Source organism: Giraffa tippelskirchi, chromosome 2 (genome assembly GCF_054371585.1).
Source record: "Giraffa tippelskirchi isolate mGirTip1 chromosome 2, T2T-mGirTip1v1.2.pri, whole genome shotgun sequence".
Classification (NCBI taxonomy): domain Eukaryota; kingdom Metazoa; phylum Chordata; class Mammalia; order Artiodactyla; family Giraffidae; genus Giraffa; species Giraffa tippelskirchi.
The window spans coordinates 50,765,554-50,783,045 of record NC_137276.1 but is presented as its reverse complement, the minus strand read 5'-3'; the positions used below and the strand labels follow the sequence as shown (position 1 = coordinate 50,783,045).

The 17,492-nt window shown below is 37.0% G+C and overlaps 1 protein-coding gene across 44 annotated transcripts in view; it reads right to left on the bottom strand.

Moving 5' to 3' along the window:
- Positions 1–430: 430 nt before the first annotated feature.
- The window catches only part of PTPN20 (protein tyrosine phosphatase non-receptor type 20), an 81,261-nt gene continuing 64,199 nt past the window's right edge, over positions 431–17,492 (bottom strand). For all 44 annotated transcript variants that reach the window (XM_081562437.1, XM_081562290.1, XM_081562123.1 and 41 more), the window contains 2 exons: positions 3,136–3,198; positions 431–2,251 (listed from right to left, as the gene is read on the bottom strand). In XM_081562437.1, the coding sequence (XP_081418563.1) occupies positions 2,186–2,251; positions 3,136–3,198 (129 nt within the window). In that variant the 3' untranslated portion in view covers positions 431–2,185. The remainder of the gene's footprint in view (positions 2,252–3,135; positions 3,199–17,492) is intronic.

Below are 17,492 nucleotides of genomic sequence, written 5' to 3'. Positions count from 1 at the left end.
TTCAGTATAAATAAATCACTGAAATGACCTTTGGTAACAATTGTAAACTTAATTGAAAATTCAATAGTTCTTTAGACAAATTGGGGGTGAAAGGTACAAAAGAAAAATAAATTGGTAAGACTTACATGAGCATAAAACCTACATTTATTTCTGAAAAGTTTGGGTCCAATATATAAATTCACCAAGAACATATGATTTAAACTATGTATTTAAAGTTGAAAGCTAATATGTACATACATGCTTGTATTTAAATGTTGTAAAAGTTCCTCTAAATAATCATTTATATAATCATATAGGTGTTAGTGGGAGTTTCATATTCATATCCTGGGCAAAAATTGATTTATTATTGGTATAAAACTCGGTATTTCAATTAGTCAAAAATTTTCAATTTGGGATTCACTTCCCCAAAATGAAATAAAAACAAATGCAATTAGTATTTTCATATTTATTTATTTCCCTGAAAAGCTAAAAATTAGTCCAGCTATAAAAATATGAGGCACACATTAAAGAAGACATGTTTACCATCAAGAATTGTGGAAATTTTCTTTATAAGAACACTTCAAGGTCCAAATAATAAAAATACTTCAGGCAATACATAGTAAATCTTTCGATTTAAATAACAGCATAGAATCCTTTTCAGAAATATTATTGTACATTATATTTATTGTTTTACTATGAAAGAAAAGAAAATTAGTAATATAAATATTAAAAGCCAATCATCAAAATTAATGTTTAGCACAGATTATTGTTTACAAAAACAATGTAAATAGGTAAAATCATCAATTCATTTAATATAAATTATATTTCCAGTATTTAATTATTTTTAAAATAAGAAGTAGCAATTTTAATTCAACCTATTCAAGTGTTCATTCAGCTAAGGGAACAAAATAAGCTCTTAAAAATTCAAGACTTATGGATTAACATTAGAAACTTTCTCAGTACAATGCAAAGACTACCCTGATCTCAACTGAATTACATCATACAAAGACATGTATCACTTGCTTTATAGTTTATAATCAAGTATAACTGGTCACTAAAATTCCTTGACAAAAATATCACTGTAATTGTATGAGGCAAAGTCCTATAATAAGATGAATTTAATAATGGCCACATCTTTTCAAAAACAGAATATGGAAGTTTTCATTTTCACAACTATGAATTTGGTTTTCCAAATTCTGGTTCCCAAAGCCAACTTCTAAATGTTATGGCAGAGGTGGGGCAGTAATGGAAATAAATGATTTAATGGAACACTGAAGAAAAAAATAAGAATCATAGATTTTAGTTTGAAAAATATATCTGGTATAACAGATACCTAGAAGTACATAATAAAGCTTATATCAAAGTTTATTGCCCTCTAAAGCTAAAGGGCAGAGATTAAGAGGCAAGTAAAATGTAATGTTTGCTTTTAACAAAGCAGACTAATATGTTAAGTGTTAGGGTGGGATAGGAAAGAACTCAAGAACGGGCAAAAATTTCCTCTTGGACTTTCTACATAAACATCTATTTTAGTTTTGGACTGTTCACCAGTGTGCTCAAGTGATGGAGAGGAGGAACTCTGCCCACCCATGAAAATGCTTCCCAGACCTTGTCCAGCTGCTCTAGAAAGGCAGCTTGTCCTTTGAGGTCCCTGGGGCTCCACAGGAGTAAAGAAGTACAGGGAAAGGAAATCCAATTTGCATAGAAAGTTGACCCTTTCTAACTGGGATCTTTAGTGACCTAAGCTATTCAAATATCACCTAAAAGTACATAAAAAACATGGATACGTATCTGTCTTGAAAATGCTTGTAAGAAATCATGATATAATCTCGCAATCTTGTGATTCTGAAAATTCTCAGCTCCCTTCAGCTGTCTTTCCAAATAAAATCTTAAATAATACAGTTTAAATCCTTTACTGGGTTCTGTAATCTCTTCAACCAAATAGATGGAAGTTGTTTTATATAACTTTCATTTCATGGGAAAATATGGGAATGTATTTGATATTACCTAAGTAAGATCAGTGGGTAAACACCGTTTACCCCAAACCAAATGGTACTGCCTTCAGGGAATTGTCAGAAAGTCAAATGATATACCAAGAACACACATTTGTATAAGCAAAGCCCTTCAGGCACAGCTTGAACATGTTCTTTAAGAGGAGGCTCCAAGACACTTGCTAATAATTTCAAGTGTGAGGCAACGGAAGTCTTTCTTAGTTTACAGTCCAAAGCTTCTGAAGAACTTCAAGCACAATTTTATAACAAAACATATACTGCTCCTAAACACACATATATATGAAAAACAACGGAATGTTAATTGAATACCAATATCCACTTTCAGAAAAGACATTTGTACTTTTTAACCACAAAGTGCCTAGAAAGAATGCCTTAATCTAAAAAGAAGTGCCTAAAAAAGGTTAACATTAACCAAGAACTTCTTTATATAAGTACATTTTTTAAAGCATCAGGAAGATAAACGGTAATAATATAGTCTTTGGTCTAGAATTAGTTAACTGAACAGAGGGGAATCTGACTCAATATCAGTCTCTTTATATCTTCATTGGATGAATCAAATTTAAACTTTTTTAAGATGTAGCCTCAGATCTCTTAGGCAATCCTAGTCCAAAGTAAATACTTCATATCATTGAGCATTGCCTTTAAAAACTATAAAAAAGATTGAGGGGTACCTGTTTGTTTTCATTATCCATATTCTCTTGACTCTTCAATGATTAGTATAGCTAATATCTGTGATATTGTTATCTTTTTTATGACATGCCAATGACTGATACTTTAGTTGCAAGTAAGTGTCCTAAAATTGCCATTCATAAATTTATGGAAAATAACTTTAGATATGTTACTTAAATAACATGGCATTATGGACTAAGCACGTGTTTGGGCATTAGGAGACTTCAGTTTCAGATTTGGCTCCTATACTTGCTCTCTGAATGACCTTATAAAACAAACTTCATTGCTCTGAACTTGAGGTACTTCATCAGTAATGTCAGAGCATAACTTACGTTAACCTCAAACAGTGAGAATTCAATGAAATTGTGTAGGTAAAAGAGCTTTACAAATTGTAATATGCTATACAATGTATGTTACAATGTAATATTCATCTTTATATCATTATTGTTCTTATGAGAATTTATGTGGTGTGACTCACCTTTGTTTGGATCATTCCATGACGTTGTTCTCTCATTTGGCCCACTATATTCATGATGTTGAACTGTAACAGGATGACAGTAATTTTGTATTATCCAAAGAGGGGGAAAACACAAAACCCACAGATGCCTAAGGAGTATATCATACTTCTTTCCAGTAAAAGATATCTCAAGATTTAACAAGCAAGTTCTCATTTTCAGTCATAAGAACATGTACTATGTTTAGCCTAGTCTAGTGGATAAGGAAGACTTGTTCAAATGGGTTTCCAGGAAAAAGCAGGAAGCAATCATTTATAATAAGAAATGTTCTCCAAAAGAAATAACAACAAATTTGCCCCTGTGTATACTTTTCTGTTCTCCAAAGGGAGAACTTAAAGCAGCATTGTGATTCTGCAAGAGTCTGAAGCACAGAAAACCTTTTCTGGCCACAACAGTAACACAGCTGTTTCTCATATAAAGAGCCCTCTCAACTCAAATGGAGACCCTGAGCAACAGTTGGCCCAACACCAGATTCTGCACCTGTGCACGGAGAACAGCACTACCCAGTGTGGTCGCTAAGCTGGTGCAGGTCTGCAAAAGGCTGTTGTTAGACCAAAGTGAGATAAGTCCAGAAACTGGTAATAAGTGTTAAGAAAATCTGAATGGCAATCTGACAGTGGTGCAGCTCAAGCAGCTTCATCAGTGGAACAGGATATAGAACAGCTCAGGTGTTGTTCGACTTGCTTGAAAAGTCACATGTGGTGCAAGCTGAGGACCAGTCATGTGCAGTAAGACCACATGAAATTTAAGGTTTGTCAACTGTCAACTATCATACAAAAGTATGTAAAAATCAGAGAAAATTTAAGTATTCCTTTATTTTTATAACTTTTCATTACTGTAACTTAAAATTTTAATTAATCCTTTAAATATGTTTATATTGAAATAACTATAGATACATAGTAAATTGCAAAAAATGTACAGGGATAGTCTGTGTATCTTTTCACCTAGTATTATACCACCCTATACAACTAGAGTATAATATCAAAACCAGGAAATTGACATTGGTATAATTTACCAGCCTTTTCAGATTTTGCCAGTTTTACATGCAATCATTTGTCAACATAGGCATACATGTGTTATTGTATACAAAGTTTTCACATGTGAAGATTCATGTAACTGCAACCACAACCAAGATGCATAACTATACCACCATAAGCCTTCCTCCTGTTATCTATTAGAACTACCCACCCACTCCAATTCTCAACCCTTGGCGACCAGTAATCTGTTCTGCATCTCTACAGTTTTGTTATTTCAAGCAGATTACATAATGGAATCATGTAATATCCAACTTTTTGAGACTTTTTGTCATTGCTAATTGCTTTGAGATTCATGCAAATAGAGTATATCAATAGTTCATTCCTTTTTGTTACTAAATAGTATTCCACAGTATGGATGTGTTGAAGGACATTTAGGTTGTTTTCCAGTTTGGGGCAATGATAAATAGATCTGCTATGAACACACACACACAGGTTTTTATGTGAACAGAAGTTTTCATTTCCATGGAATAAACACCCAAGAGTGTTATTGCTAGGATTATATGGTAAGTTTAGTTTAGTTTTGCTTTTTTTTTTTTTTTAAGAAATTTAAAAGCTATTTTCCAGACTGGATATGCCATTTTACATTCATTCCTATAAGCAATGTATGCTGCTGCTGCTCACTTGTGTCTGACTCTTTGAGACCCTATGGATTGTAGCCCACCAGGCTCCTCTGTCCGTGGGATTCTCCAGGCAGGAATACTGGAGTGGGTTGCCATTGCTCTTCCAGGGGATCTTCCTGCCCCAAGGATCAAACCCATGTCTCCTGCATTGGTAGGCAGATTCTTTACCACTGAGCCACTTGGGAAGCATAAGCAATGTGTAACTAATCCAGTTTTTTTCAAATCTTCATCAGCATTTGGTGTTGTCATTATTTTATATATTAGCCTTTCTAATCAATATCTAGTGATATTTCATCATGGTTTTAATTTCATTTTGTTGTTGTTTTTTAGTCGCCAAGTTGTGTCCATCTATTCTCAACCCCATGGATTGCAGCATGCCAGGTTTCCCTGTCCCTCAGCATTTTCTGGAGTTTGCTCAAACTCATGTCCATTGAGTCAGTGATGCCATCCAACCATCTCATCCTCTGTTGCCCTCTTCTCCTGCCTAGAATCTTCCCAGCAACAGAGTCTTTTCTAATGAGTCAGCTGTTTGCACCAGGTGGCCAAAGCATTGAGCTTCAACAGCAATCCTTCCAAAGAGTATTCAGGGTTGATTTCCTTTAACATTGACTGGTTTGAAATCTCTTTGATTCATTTACCTAAAGGCTAATGAAGTTGAGCCTCTTTTCATGTGATTGTCATTGATACATCCTTATCATTGAAATTTCATGTCTTTTACCTATTTTCTAACGGAATTGCTTGCTTACTTATAAGTTTTGAGGTCTTTACAAATTCTAGGTGTGAGACCTTTGTTGGACATGTGGTTGCAAACAGTTTCTCCAAGTCTGTAGCTTGTCTTCTCATCTACTTCATAGGGTCTTTCACAGAACAAATGATCTTAATTTGCTTTCTCCCTAATATTAGTGATGGCAAGAATGTCTGCTCTGACCACCTGTTTTCAATACAACACTTGAAGTTCCAGGTAGTGCAATAAGACCAGATAAAGAAATAAGAAACAAATGCATTGGGAAGGAAGAGATAAGTGTGTCCCTACTTGCAGCTGGAATGATCATCTGTGAAGAAAATCTCAAGGAATCTAAAAACAGAACAAAACAGGGCAAAAAAAACCCTCTTAGAATCAATAAGTGAGTTCAACAAGATCACAGGATACAAGATCAACATGAAAAAATCAACTGCATTTGTACATACATGTACATACAATGAACATGATAGTAAAAACACCATACCATTTACAGCTTGAAAGAAAATGAAATAAGATAAATCTAACAAAACATGGACAGAAGCTGTATGATGAAAATAACAAAATGCTGATGAAAGAAATCAAAGAAGACCTAAATAAGTTGACATACCACATTCATACTGGAAGATCCAACATAGTAAAATTCATCCTATCAAAATTCTTCAAGCTTTTTTTATAAACATAGAAAAGCTAATTTTAAAATTTATATTGAAAGGCACAGACTTATAATAGCTAAAACAATTTTGAAAGAAAAAGAATCACTCTCCCTGTGTTAAGATTTCCTATAAAGCTACAAGAATCCAAAGTGTGGTAATGGCAAAAGGATAGATACATGTAGATCAGTGAAACGGAATACGGAACTAGAAATAGGCCCTAAAGAAATATTCAAATTCATTTCTGACAAAGGTGCAAAAGCAATTCAGTGGGGGAAGAATAGCCTTTTCAACAAAGGAAACTTAACAGCTGGACATCTTTAGGCAAAAAAAATAAAAAGTGAACCTTGACTTAAACCTTACCCCTTATTAAAAAAATTAACTCAAAATGGACTACAGACTTAAATACAAAACATAAAACTATAGAACTTTAAGAAATGACATAGGAAAAATTCTTTAGGACCTAGGCAAGGTGAAGAGTTCTTAAACTTGACACCGAAAGAATGATCCAGAAAGGAAATATGATAAAAATTCAACTTCACTGAATTTAGAAACCATTGTTTCTTGAAAGTCTGTCTTATAATTTATAATTTAAGATTAGGCAAATTATGGAAATAAATTTGTATTATTCACCTTTAACCTTAATTTACTGATAGCAAAAGAAGTGTCAGTGGATTGTTTTCTCAAGAAAAGCACAGCTTTTCTGAATATAACTTTAGTGGTTAACCAAATAATAATAATGGAAGTAACTACAAGGAAATGAAGACCAAAAGAGTTAATGTTAATTTTACCTAGAATTATGATTCCTCATATATTGAGTTTTAGAGCCATTATTGATTGTGAATTGCTAAAACCACATTTGTATTAATTGCAAAGATGTACTGGTTAACCTGGCAAAGAAACCATTAAAATTTACTTGTCACTTACAGAACAAAAGAAATAAGTTCCAAGACAAAAGAATTATTTTAATGAATACTAAATTAAAAAGCTCATGTTCAATATTTCACATGAAACATAAATACTTTGCAGACTTACAAAATAGTGCTTTGAACTGCTAGGATTAAAAACACATACACCACAACCAGACAATGGTGATAGAAGTCATACTGAAAGTGTTTTATTGAAAATTTGGAGTGAAGGTGTGGCAGAAAAAGATAAAGTCCCATTTTCTAATGAAATCACAGTGTGACAAATTCAAGGACTGGCTAGTGATGCAAAGCGGTACCAACTCACGAAACAAAAGTAGCAAAGTATTTGCCATCGCAACTTATTGAATAAAAGATACTGCTAACATAATGACTCAGTATATGTGTGATTTGAACATGAAGTGATAAGAAGGAAGAATTTTTCCTTTTCTGTTTTATTACTGGCAATCACAACTAACTAATTTTAAATAGCACGAAATTGCTCACAAATATGGTTTTTCCAGTAGTCATGTATGGATGTGAAAGTTGGACCATAAAGAAAGCTGAGCACCAAAGAACTGATGCTTTTGAACTGTCATGCTGAAGAAGATCCTTGAGAGTCCCTTCGACTGCAAGGAGATCAAACCAATCAATCCGAAAGAAAATCAGTCCTGAATACTCATTGGAAGGACTGATGCTGAAGCTGAAATTCCAATACTTTGGCCACCTGACACAAAGAACTGACTCACTGCAAAAGACCCTGCTGCTGGGGAAGATTGAAGGCAGGAGGAGAAGGGGACAGAGGATGAGATGGTTGAATGGCATCACTGACTCAATGGACATGAGTTTGAGCAAGCTCAGGGAGTTGGTGATGGACAGGGAAGCCTGGCGTGCTGCAGTCAATGGGGTTGTAAAGAGTCGGACATGACTGAGCAACTGAACTGAACTGAACTAATTTTAAACGGCATGAAATTGAAAAGCACTACATTGTCATCAAATGTAATTTGGAGCTTAAGTTTTGTGTATGATTATGTTCTGATAGTAGAACAGCAATGACAAGAAAACATTCTGAGATAGTTACACAGATTAAAGAATTTACTCCAAATTTGAGTCAGTTCTAGTGAGGCGGATGAACCTAGAGACTGTTACGTAGAGTGAAGTAAGTCGGAAAGAGGAAAACAATATCATATGTTAACGCATATATGTAGAATCTAGAAAAATGATACTGATGAACCTATTTGCAAAGCAGGAATAGAGACACAGACATAGAGAACAGACTTGCAGACACAGTGAAGGAAGTAGAGGTTGGGACAAACTGAGACAGTAGCATTGAAACATATATATTACCATATGTAAGACAGATAGCTAAATGGGAAGTTTCTGTATAACACAGGGAGCTCAACTTGGTACTCTGTGATAACCTAGAGGGGTAGGATGGGATGGTGGGTGGGAGAGAGGTTCAAGAAGGAGCGTACATATGTATACTTATGACTGATTCACATTGTTGTATGTCAGAAACCAACACAACATTGTAAAGCAATTATCCTCCAATTAAAAACAAATTTTTTAAAACAGTCTTGCTACCAAACAAAAGCAAAACAAAAACCAAAGCACCCCTTCCAGATGAATAAGACAGTGTGTTTAGTAATATGGTAAGTATTTTTGATTTTGTGAAGGTTAATGTGTTAAATTTTGGACTATTCACTTCATTACATAATAATATGGTAACTGATATTTAACAACTGTTACTGTATGTTGAAGATGGTTAGAGGGGAAATTCTATCAAGAATGTTTCAGAAGAGCGGGGCTAAGATGGCAGAGGAATAAGACGGGGAGACCACTCTCTCCCCCACAAATTTATCGAAAGAACATCTGAACGCTGACCAAACTTCACAAAACTATTTCTGAACGCTGGCAGAGGACATCAGGCATCCAGAAAGACAGCGCATTATCTTCGAAAGAAGGTAGGAGAAAATATAAAAGATAAAAAGAGAGACAAAAGAGTTAGGGACGGAAACCAGTCCGGGGGAGGGAGTCGTAAAAGAGGAGAAATTTCCAAGCACCAGGAAACCCTCTCACTGGTGGGTTTGGGGGAAGATTTCGAATCTCAGAGGGCAACATAACTGGGAGAAAAAATAAATAAAACCCACAGATTACATGCCTAAAGGCAACTCCCAGCAAAGAACCCCAGACGCTCGCATCCGCCACCAGCAAGTGGGGGCTGAACGGAGAGGAGCGGGCGGCACTGCTTAGGGTAAGGACCGGGCCGAATGCCCTGAGGGCAATCTGAGGGAGCTAACGTGAGATAGCAACCTAAATTGTGGGACAGCCAGAGAGAGAGAACTATCCCACAAAAAGCCCAAATCTAAGGCACTGCCGGCCCGCTCACAGAACAAAGGACTGAGCGATACCAGAGGAGAGCTGGCCGGCTGCGGACCGCCCCATCCCCCGCTGGACACAGCAGGCAGGCGGGGCCAGCCAGAGCTGGAAAGGGGCAAACTCGGCCCCAGAGAGGGCACCCCCTACCAAACTGCAAACAGGCTTCCAGTTTCTAAGCAAAGACTGCCTGAGATCCTGGAGGGTCGACAGCCGCCGGGAGGGTCGCAGCCAGAGACCAGCTCCCCAGAACTGACACAAAGCACACCGGAGCCGGGCGCACCCGTGAACCGAGGCGGGGACCAGGGAGGTGATAAGCCGCACCGCCCCAACAGGGGAGAGTGCGCTCGCCAAACTCCTGGATGCCTGAGCTGCTCCAATCGGGAATGGCACAAACCGCGGGCCCAACCGAGTCTGCACCTTTGTGGAGTACCCGGGAACCTGAACCTGAGCGGCTTAGACCTGGTTAGTGCACGCATCTCAGGGCCCACTCTCCGGCCGAGTAACCTGATGCCTGCCCTGAGCAGGGCAGACTGGGAAAGCACACACGCCATGAGTGGGGGCAAACCCAGTGTGGCCGAGACACTGCGAGCTCTCCACACACATGCCAGTGATATAGGTTTGCAGTGTTCCTCCCTCCCCACAGCACGACTGAACAAGTGAACCTAAAGAGACCATCTCTGCCCCTTTGTGGCCGGGCGGAAATTAGACACTAAAGAGACCTCCAAACAGAAGCCAAATAAACAGAGGGAAGCGCATTGGAAGTGACAGGCCAACAGATTAAAATCCCTGTAGTTAACACTGACTGCATTGAAAGGGGCCTATAGATCTTGAAAAGTATAAGCAGGAACAAGGCTCTATCTGAAACTGAACAGACCCCACACTGCTCACAACAGCTCCAGAGAAAGTCCGGGAAATATTTTTACTATTATCATTTTTTTTTTAATTAAAAAAAATTTTTTTTCTTTCTTTTTTCTTTAAGTCCTCTATTACACCTTTAACTTTCATTTTCATAACCCACTATTACCTTGCAAAAAAACACACACACACACAAAAAAACCCTATTTTTAAAGCAAACTGCATACATATATCTTATACTTTTTGTGGTTTTTTTTACTGTTTTTTTCCTATTTTACTTTTTTTACTGTTTCTTTTTTTTTTTACTGTTTTACTGTTTTATTCTTTTTATACTGTTTTCTTTTTTCTATATTGTATTTTTTTATAAGAGTCTAACCTCTACTCTAAATTTTTAATCTTTGTTTTACATATTTGATATCAATTTTGTACATTTAAGAACCCAATCTTTAGTACCCATTTTTACTCAGGAGTGTGATTACTGGCTTGATTACTCTCTCCCCCTATTGACGCTCTTTCTTCTCCCCCAGGGAACCTCTATCTCCCACCCTCCTCCTTCTCTTCTCAACCCAATTCTGTGAATCTCTGAGGGTGTTCTGGGCACCGGAGAACACTTCAGGAACAGAATACTGCCCAGATCTCTCTCTCCCCTCTTGATTCCTCCCTTTCTACTCATCCTCACCTCTATTACCTTCCTCCCCCCTCTTTTTGTATCTCTGTGAACCTCTCTGAGGGTTCCAGACTGTGGAGAGCACAGAGGGAAGTGTTTACTAGCTAGATTGTTCTCTCCACGTTTGAGTCCCCCTCTTCTCCTCCTGGTCACCTCAACCCCCACCCCTCCCTTCACCTCTCCATGTAACTCAGTGAACCTCGCTGGGTATCCCTCACTGTGGAGAATCTTTTCACCATCAACCTAAAAGTTTTATTATTGATGCTGTATGGATGGAGAAGTCTTGAGGCTACTGCAAGAATAAGACTGAAAGCCAGAGGAAACATTAATTATAAGAGATCATCCAATAGCCTTCACATATACACTGAAACCAAGCTCCACCCAAGAGCCAATAAGTTCCAGAGCAAGACATACCACGCAAATTCTCCAGCAACACAAGAACATAGCCCTGAGCATCAATATACAGGCTGCCCAGAGGCACACCAAATCCATAGACATCTCAAAACTCAATACTGGACACTCCATTGCACTCTAGAGAGAAGAAATCCAGCTCCACCCACCATAACACCGACACAAGCTCACCCAACCAGGAAACCTTGACAAGCCACCCGTCCAACCCCACCCACAGTGAGGAACCTCCACAATAAAGAGGAACTTCAAACTACCAGAATACAGAAAGGCCACGCCTAACACAGCAACCTAAACAAGATGAAAAGGCAGAGAAATACTCAGCAAGTAAAGGAAAATGAGAAATTCCCACCAAACCAAACAAAAGAGGAGGCGATAGGGAATCTATCTGAAAAAGAATTTAGAATAATGATAATAACAATGATCCAAAATCTTGAAAACAAAATGGAGTTACAGATAAATAGCCTGGAGACAAGGATTGAGAAGATGCAAGAAATGTTTACCAAGGACCTAGAAGAAATAAAAAGGAGTCAATATATAATGAATAATCAAATAAAGGAGATAAAAGACACTCTGGAGGGAACCAACAGTAGAATAACGGAGGCAAAAGATAGGATAAGTGAGGTAGAAGATAGAATGGTGGAAATAAACGAAGCACAGAGGAAAAAAGAAAAAAGAATCAAAAGAAATGAGGAAAACCTCAGGGACCTCTGGGACAATATGAAACGCCCCAACATTCGAATCATAGGAGTCCCAGAAGAAGATAAAAGGAAAGGCCATGAAAAAATACTCGAGGAGATAATAGTTGAAAATTTCCCTAAAATGAGGAAGGAAATAGTCACAGAAGTCCAAGAAACCCAGAGAGTCCCAAACAGGATAAACCCAAGGCAAAACACCCCGAGACACATATTAATCAAATGAACAAAGATCAAACACAAAGAACAAATATTAAAAGCAGCAAGGGAAAAACAACAGATAACACACAAGGGGATCCCCATAAGGATAACAGCTGATCTTTCAATAGAAACTCTTCAGGCTAGAAGGGAATGGCAGGACATACTTAAAGTAATGAAAGAGAATAATCTACAACCCAGATTACTGTACCCAGCAAGGATCTCATTCAGATATGAAGGAGAATTCAAAAGCTTTACAGACAAGCAAGAGCTGAGGGAATTCAGCACCACCAAACCAGCTCTCCAACAAATGCTAAAGGATCTTCTCTAAACAGGAAACACAGAAAGGATGTTTAAACACGAACTCAAAACAACAAAGGAAATGGCAACGGGACCATACTTATCAATAATTACCTTAAACGTAAATGGGTTGAATGCCCCAACCAAAAGAGAAAGACTGGCTGAATGGATACAAAAACAAGACCCCTATATATGCTGTCTACAAGAGACCCACCTCAAAACTAGGGACACATACAGACTGAAAGTGAAGGGATGGAAAAATATATTTCATGCAAACGGAGATCAAAAGAAAGCAGGAGTCGCAATACTCATTTCAGATAAAATAGACTTTAAAATAAAGGCTGTGAAAAGAGACAAAGAAGGACACTACATAATGATCAAAGGATCAACCCAAGAGGAAGATATAACAATTATAAATATATATGCACCCAACATAGGAGCAGCACAATATATAAGGCAAATACTAACAAGTATGAAAGGGGAAATTAACAATAGCACAATAATAGTGGGAGACTTTAATACTCCACTCACACATATGGATAGATCAACTAAACAGAAAATTAACAAGGAAACACAAACTTTAAATGATACAATAGACAAGTTAGATTTAATTGATATTTACAGGACTTTCCACCTCAAAACAATCAATTTCACCTTTTTCTCAAGTGCACACGGAACTTTCTCCAGGATAGATCACATCCTGGGCCATAAATCTAGCCTTGGTAAATTCAAAAAAACTGAAATCATCCCAGCCATATTCTCTGACCACAATGCAGTAAGATTAGACCTCAATTACAGGAAAAAAACAATTAAAAATTCCAACATATGGAAGCTAAACAACACACTTCTGAATAACCAACAAATCACAGAAGAAATCAAAAAAGAAATCAAAATATGCATAGAAACAAATGAAAATGAAAACACAACAACTCAAAACCTATGGAACACTGTAAAAGCAATGCTAAGGGGAAGGTTCATAGCAATACAGGCGTACCTCAAGAAACAAGAAAAAAATCAAATAAATAAACTAACTCTACACCTAAAGCAACTAGAGAAGGAAGAAATGAAGAACCCCAGGGTTAGTAGAAGGAAAGAAATCTTAAAAATTAGGGCAGAAATAAATGCAAAAGAAACAAAAGAGACCATAGCAAAAATCAACAAAACTAAAAGCTGGTTTTCGAGAAGATAAACAAAATTGACAAGCCATTAGCCAGACTCATCAAGAAACAAAGGGAGAAGCATCAGATCAACAAAATTAGAAATGAAAATGGAGAGATCACAACAGGCTACACAGAAATACAAAGGATCATAAGAGACTACTACCAACAGCTATATGCCAATAAAATGGACAACTTGGAAGAAATGGACAAATTCTTAGAAAAGTATAACTTTCCAAAACTGAACCAAGAAGAAATAGAAGATCTTAACAGACCCATCACAAGCACGGAAATCGAAACTGTAATCAGAAATCTTCCAGCAAACAAAAGCCCAGGACCAGACGGCTTCACAGCTGAATTCTACCAAAAATTTAGAGAAGAGCTAACACCTATCCTACTCAAACTCTTCCAGAAAATTGCAGAAGATGGTAAACTTCCAAACTCATTCTATGAGGCCACCATCACCCTAATACCAAAACCAGACAAAGATGCCACAAAAAAGAAAACTACAGGCCAATATCACTGATGAAGATAGATGCAAAAATCCTTAGGGAAATTCTAGCAAACAGAATCCAACATCATATTAAAAAGATCATACATCATGACCAAGTGGGCCTTATCCCAGGAATGCAAGGTTTCTTTAATATCCGCAAATCAACCAATGTAATACACCACATTAACAAATTGAAACATAAAAACCATATGATTATCTCAATAGATGCAGAAAAAGCCTTTGACAAAATTCAACATCGATTTATGATAAAAACTCTCCAGAAAGCAGGAATAGAAGGAACATACCTCAACATAATAAAAGCTATATACAACAAACCCACAGCAAACATTATCGTCAATGGTGAAAAATTGAAAGCATTTCCCCTAAAGTCAGGAACAAGGCAAGGATGCCCACTTTTACCACTACTATTCAACATAGTTTTGGAAGTTTTGGCCATAGCAATCAGAGCTGAAAAAGAAATAAAAGGAATACAGATAGGAAAAGAAGAAGTAAAACTCTCACTGTTTGCAGATGACATGATCCTCTAGATAGAAAACCCTAAATATTCTACCAGAAAATTACTAGAGCTAATCAATGAATATAGTAAAGTTGCAGGATATAAAATTAACACACAGCAATCCCTTGCATTCCTATACTCCAATAATGAGAAAACAGAAAGAGAAATTAAGGAAACAATACCATTTACCACTGCAACAAAAAGAATAAAATACTTAGGAATATATCTACCTAAAGAAACAAAAGACCTATATAGAGAAAACTATAAAACACTGATGAAAGAAATCAAAGAGGACACAAACAGATGGAGAAATATACCGTGTTCATGGATTGGAAGAATTAATATAGTGAAAATGAGTATACTACCCAAAGCAATCTATAGATTCAATGCAATCCCTATCAAGCTACCAATGATATTTTTCACAGAACTAGAACAAATCATTTCACAATTTGTATGGAAATATAAGAAATCTCGAATAGCCAAAGCAATCTTGAGAAAGAAGAATGGAACTGGAGGAATCAACCTGCCTGACTTCAGGCTCTACTACAAAGCCACAGTCATCAAGACAATATGGTACTGGCACAGAGGCAGAAATATAGATCAATGGAACAACATAGAAAGCCCAGAGATAAACCCACACACCTATGGACACCTTATCTTCAACAAAGGAGGCAAGAATATACAATGGAGAGAAGACAATCTCTTTAACAAGTGGTGCTGGAAAAACTTGTAAAAGAATGAAACTAGAACACTTCCTAACACCATACACAAAAATAAACTCAAAATGGATTAAAGATCTAAACGTAAGACCAGAAACTATAAAACTCCTAGAGGAAAACATAGGCAAAACACTCTCCGACATAAATCACAGCAGGATCCTCCATGACCCACCTCCCAGAATATTGGACATAAACGCAAAAATAAACAAATGGGACCTAATTAAAATTAAAAGCTTTTGCACAACAAAGGAAACTATAAGCAAGGTGAAAAGACAGCCTTCAGAATGGGAGAAAATAATAGCAAACGAAGCAACAGACAAACAATTAATCTCAAAAATATACAAGCAACTCCTGCAGCTGAATTCCAGAAAAATAAACGACCCAATCAAAAAATGGGCCAAAGAACTAAACAGACATTTCTCCAAAAAAGACATACAGATGGCTAACAAACACATGAAAAAATGCTCAACATCACTCATTATTAGAGAAATGCAAATCAAAACCACAATGAGGTACCATTTCACACCAGTCAGAGTGGCTGCTATCCAAAAGTCTACAAGCAATAAATGCTGGAGAGGGTGTGGAGAAAAGGGAACCCTCTTACACTGTTGGTGGGAATGCAAACTAGTACAGCCACTATGGAGAACAGTGTGGAGATTCCTTTAAAAACTGGGAATAGAAAACAGGATTCTAACTTCAAAAAAAAAAAAACTGGGAATAGAACTGCCATATGACCCAGCAATCCCACTGCTGGGCATACACACGGAGAAAACCAGAATTGAAAGAGACGCGTGTACCCCAATGTTCATTGCAACACTGTTTACAATAGCCAGGACATGGAAGCAACCTAGATGTCCATCAGCAGATGAATGGATAAGGAAGCAGTGGTACATATACACAATGGAATATTACTCAGCCGTTAAAAAGAATACATTTGAATCAGTTCTATTGAGATGGATGAAACTGGAGCCCATTATACAGAGTGAAGTAAGCCAGAAAGAAAAACACCAATACAGTATACTAATGCATATATATGGAATTTGAAAGATGGTAACGATAACCCTATATGTGAGACAGAATAAGAGACACAGATGCATAGAACAGAGCGAGAAGGTGAGGGTGGGACGCTCTGGGACAATAGCATTGAAACACGTATATTATCATATGTGAAACAGAACACCATTCCATGTTCGATGCATGAGACAAATGCTCAGGGCTGGGGCAATGGTATGACCCAGAGGGATGGGATGGGGAGGGAGGTGGGAGGGGGGTTCAGGATGGGGAACACATGTAAACCCATGGCTGATTCATGTCAATGTATGGCAAAAACCACTACAATATTGTAAAGTAATTAGCCCCCAACTAAAATAAATAAATTTATTAAAAAAAAAATGTTTCAACTACAGAACAATCTCAGTTTTTCGTCAAGAGAAGAGCCAGCTTGTTCTCAGTGTTTTAAGGGTTTTTAAGCAAGCTTAAAAAGAAAACTGACTATAAAATAACAGTAAAAAGATACAAATCATTACATTTTCTCAGATCTTCATATCCTTTAGAGTTATAATTGATAAACTAATCTTAAAATGTCAGTCACACATGGCTGATAAGCAGCTTGCAGCATGTAAGATTCCCTGTGTGAGTTCCACAACACACAAACTGGTCTGCATCCTGTTTACCAAGACCAACCCACTGTCATGCTCTTGAATGTATCTGAAATATATCAAACTGCTTTGAAAATTTCTGAATGCTTACTCTCAATTTCAGAAAGCTTATCTGTCTGCAAATAACAAACATTCACAGATTGGTGCTGGTCCAAGACCATACTTTGAGTGGCTCTGGTGGACAAAATTTCTGAAAAGAGTAGAGATGGGCATCAGTAAGGATACTAGATATCTCAAGCCTCTATGGAAAGCCAATAAGGCAACAATGGATGCATTTCCTATTTCTGAACCATTTTCCATCAAATCTAAGCATCCTTAAT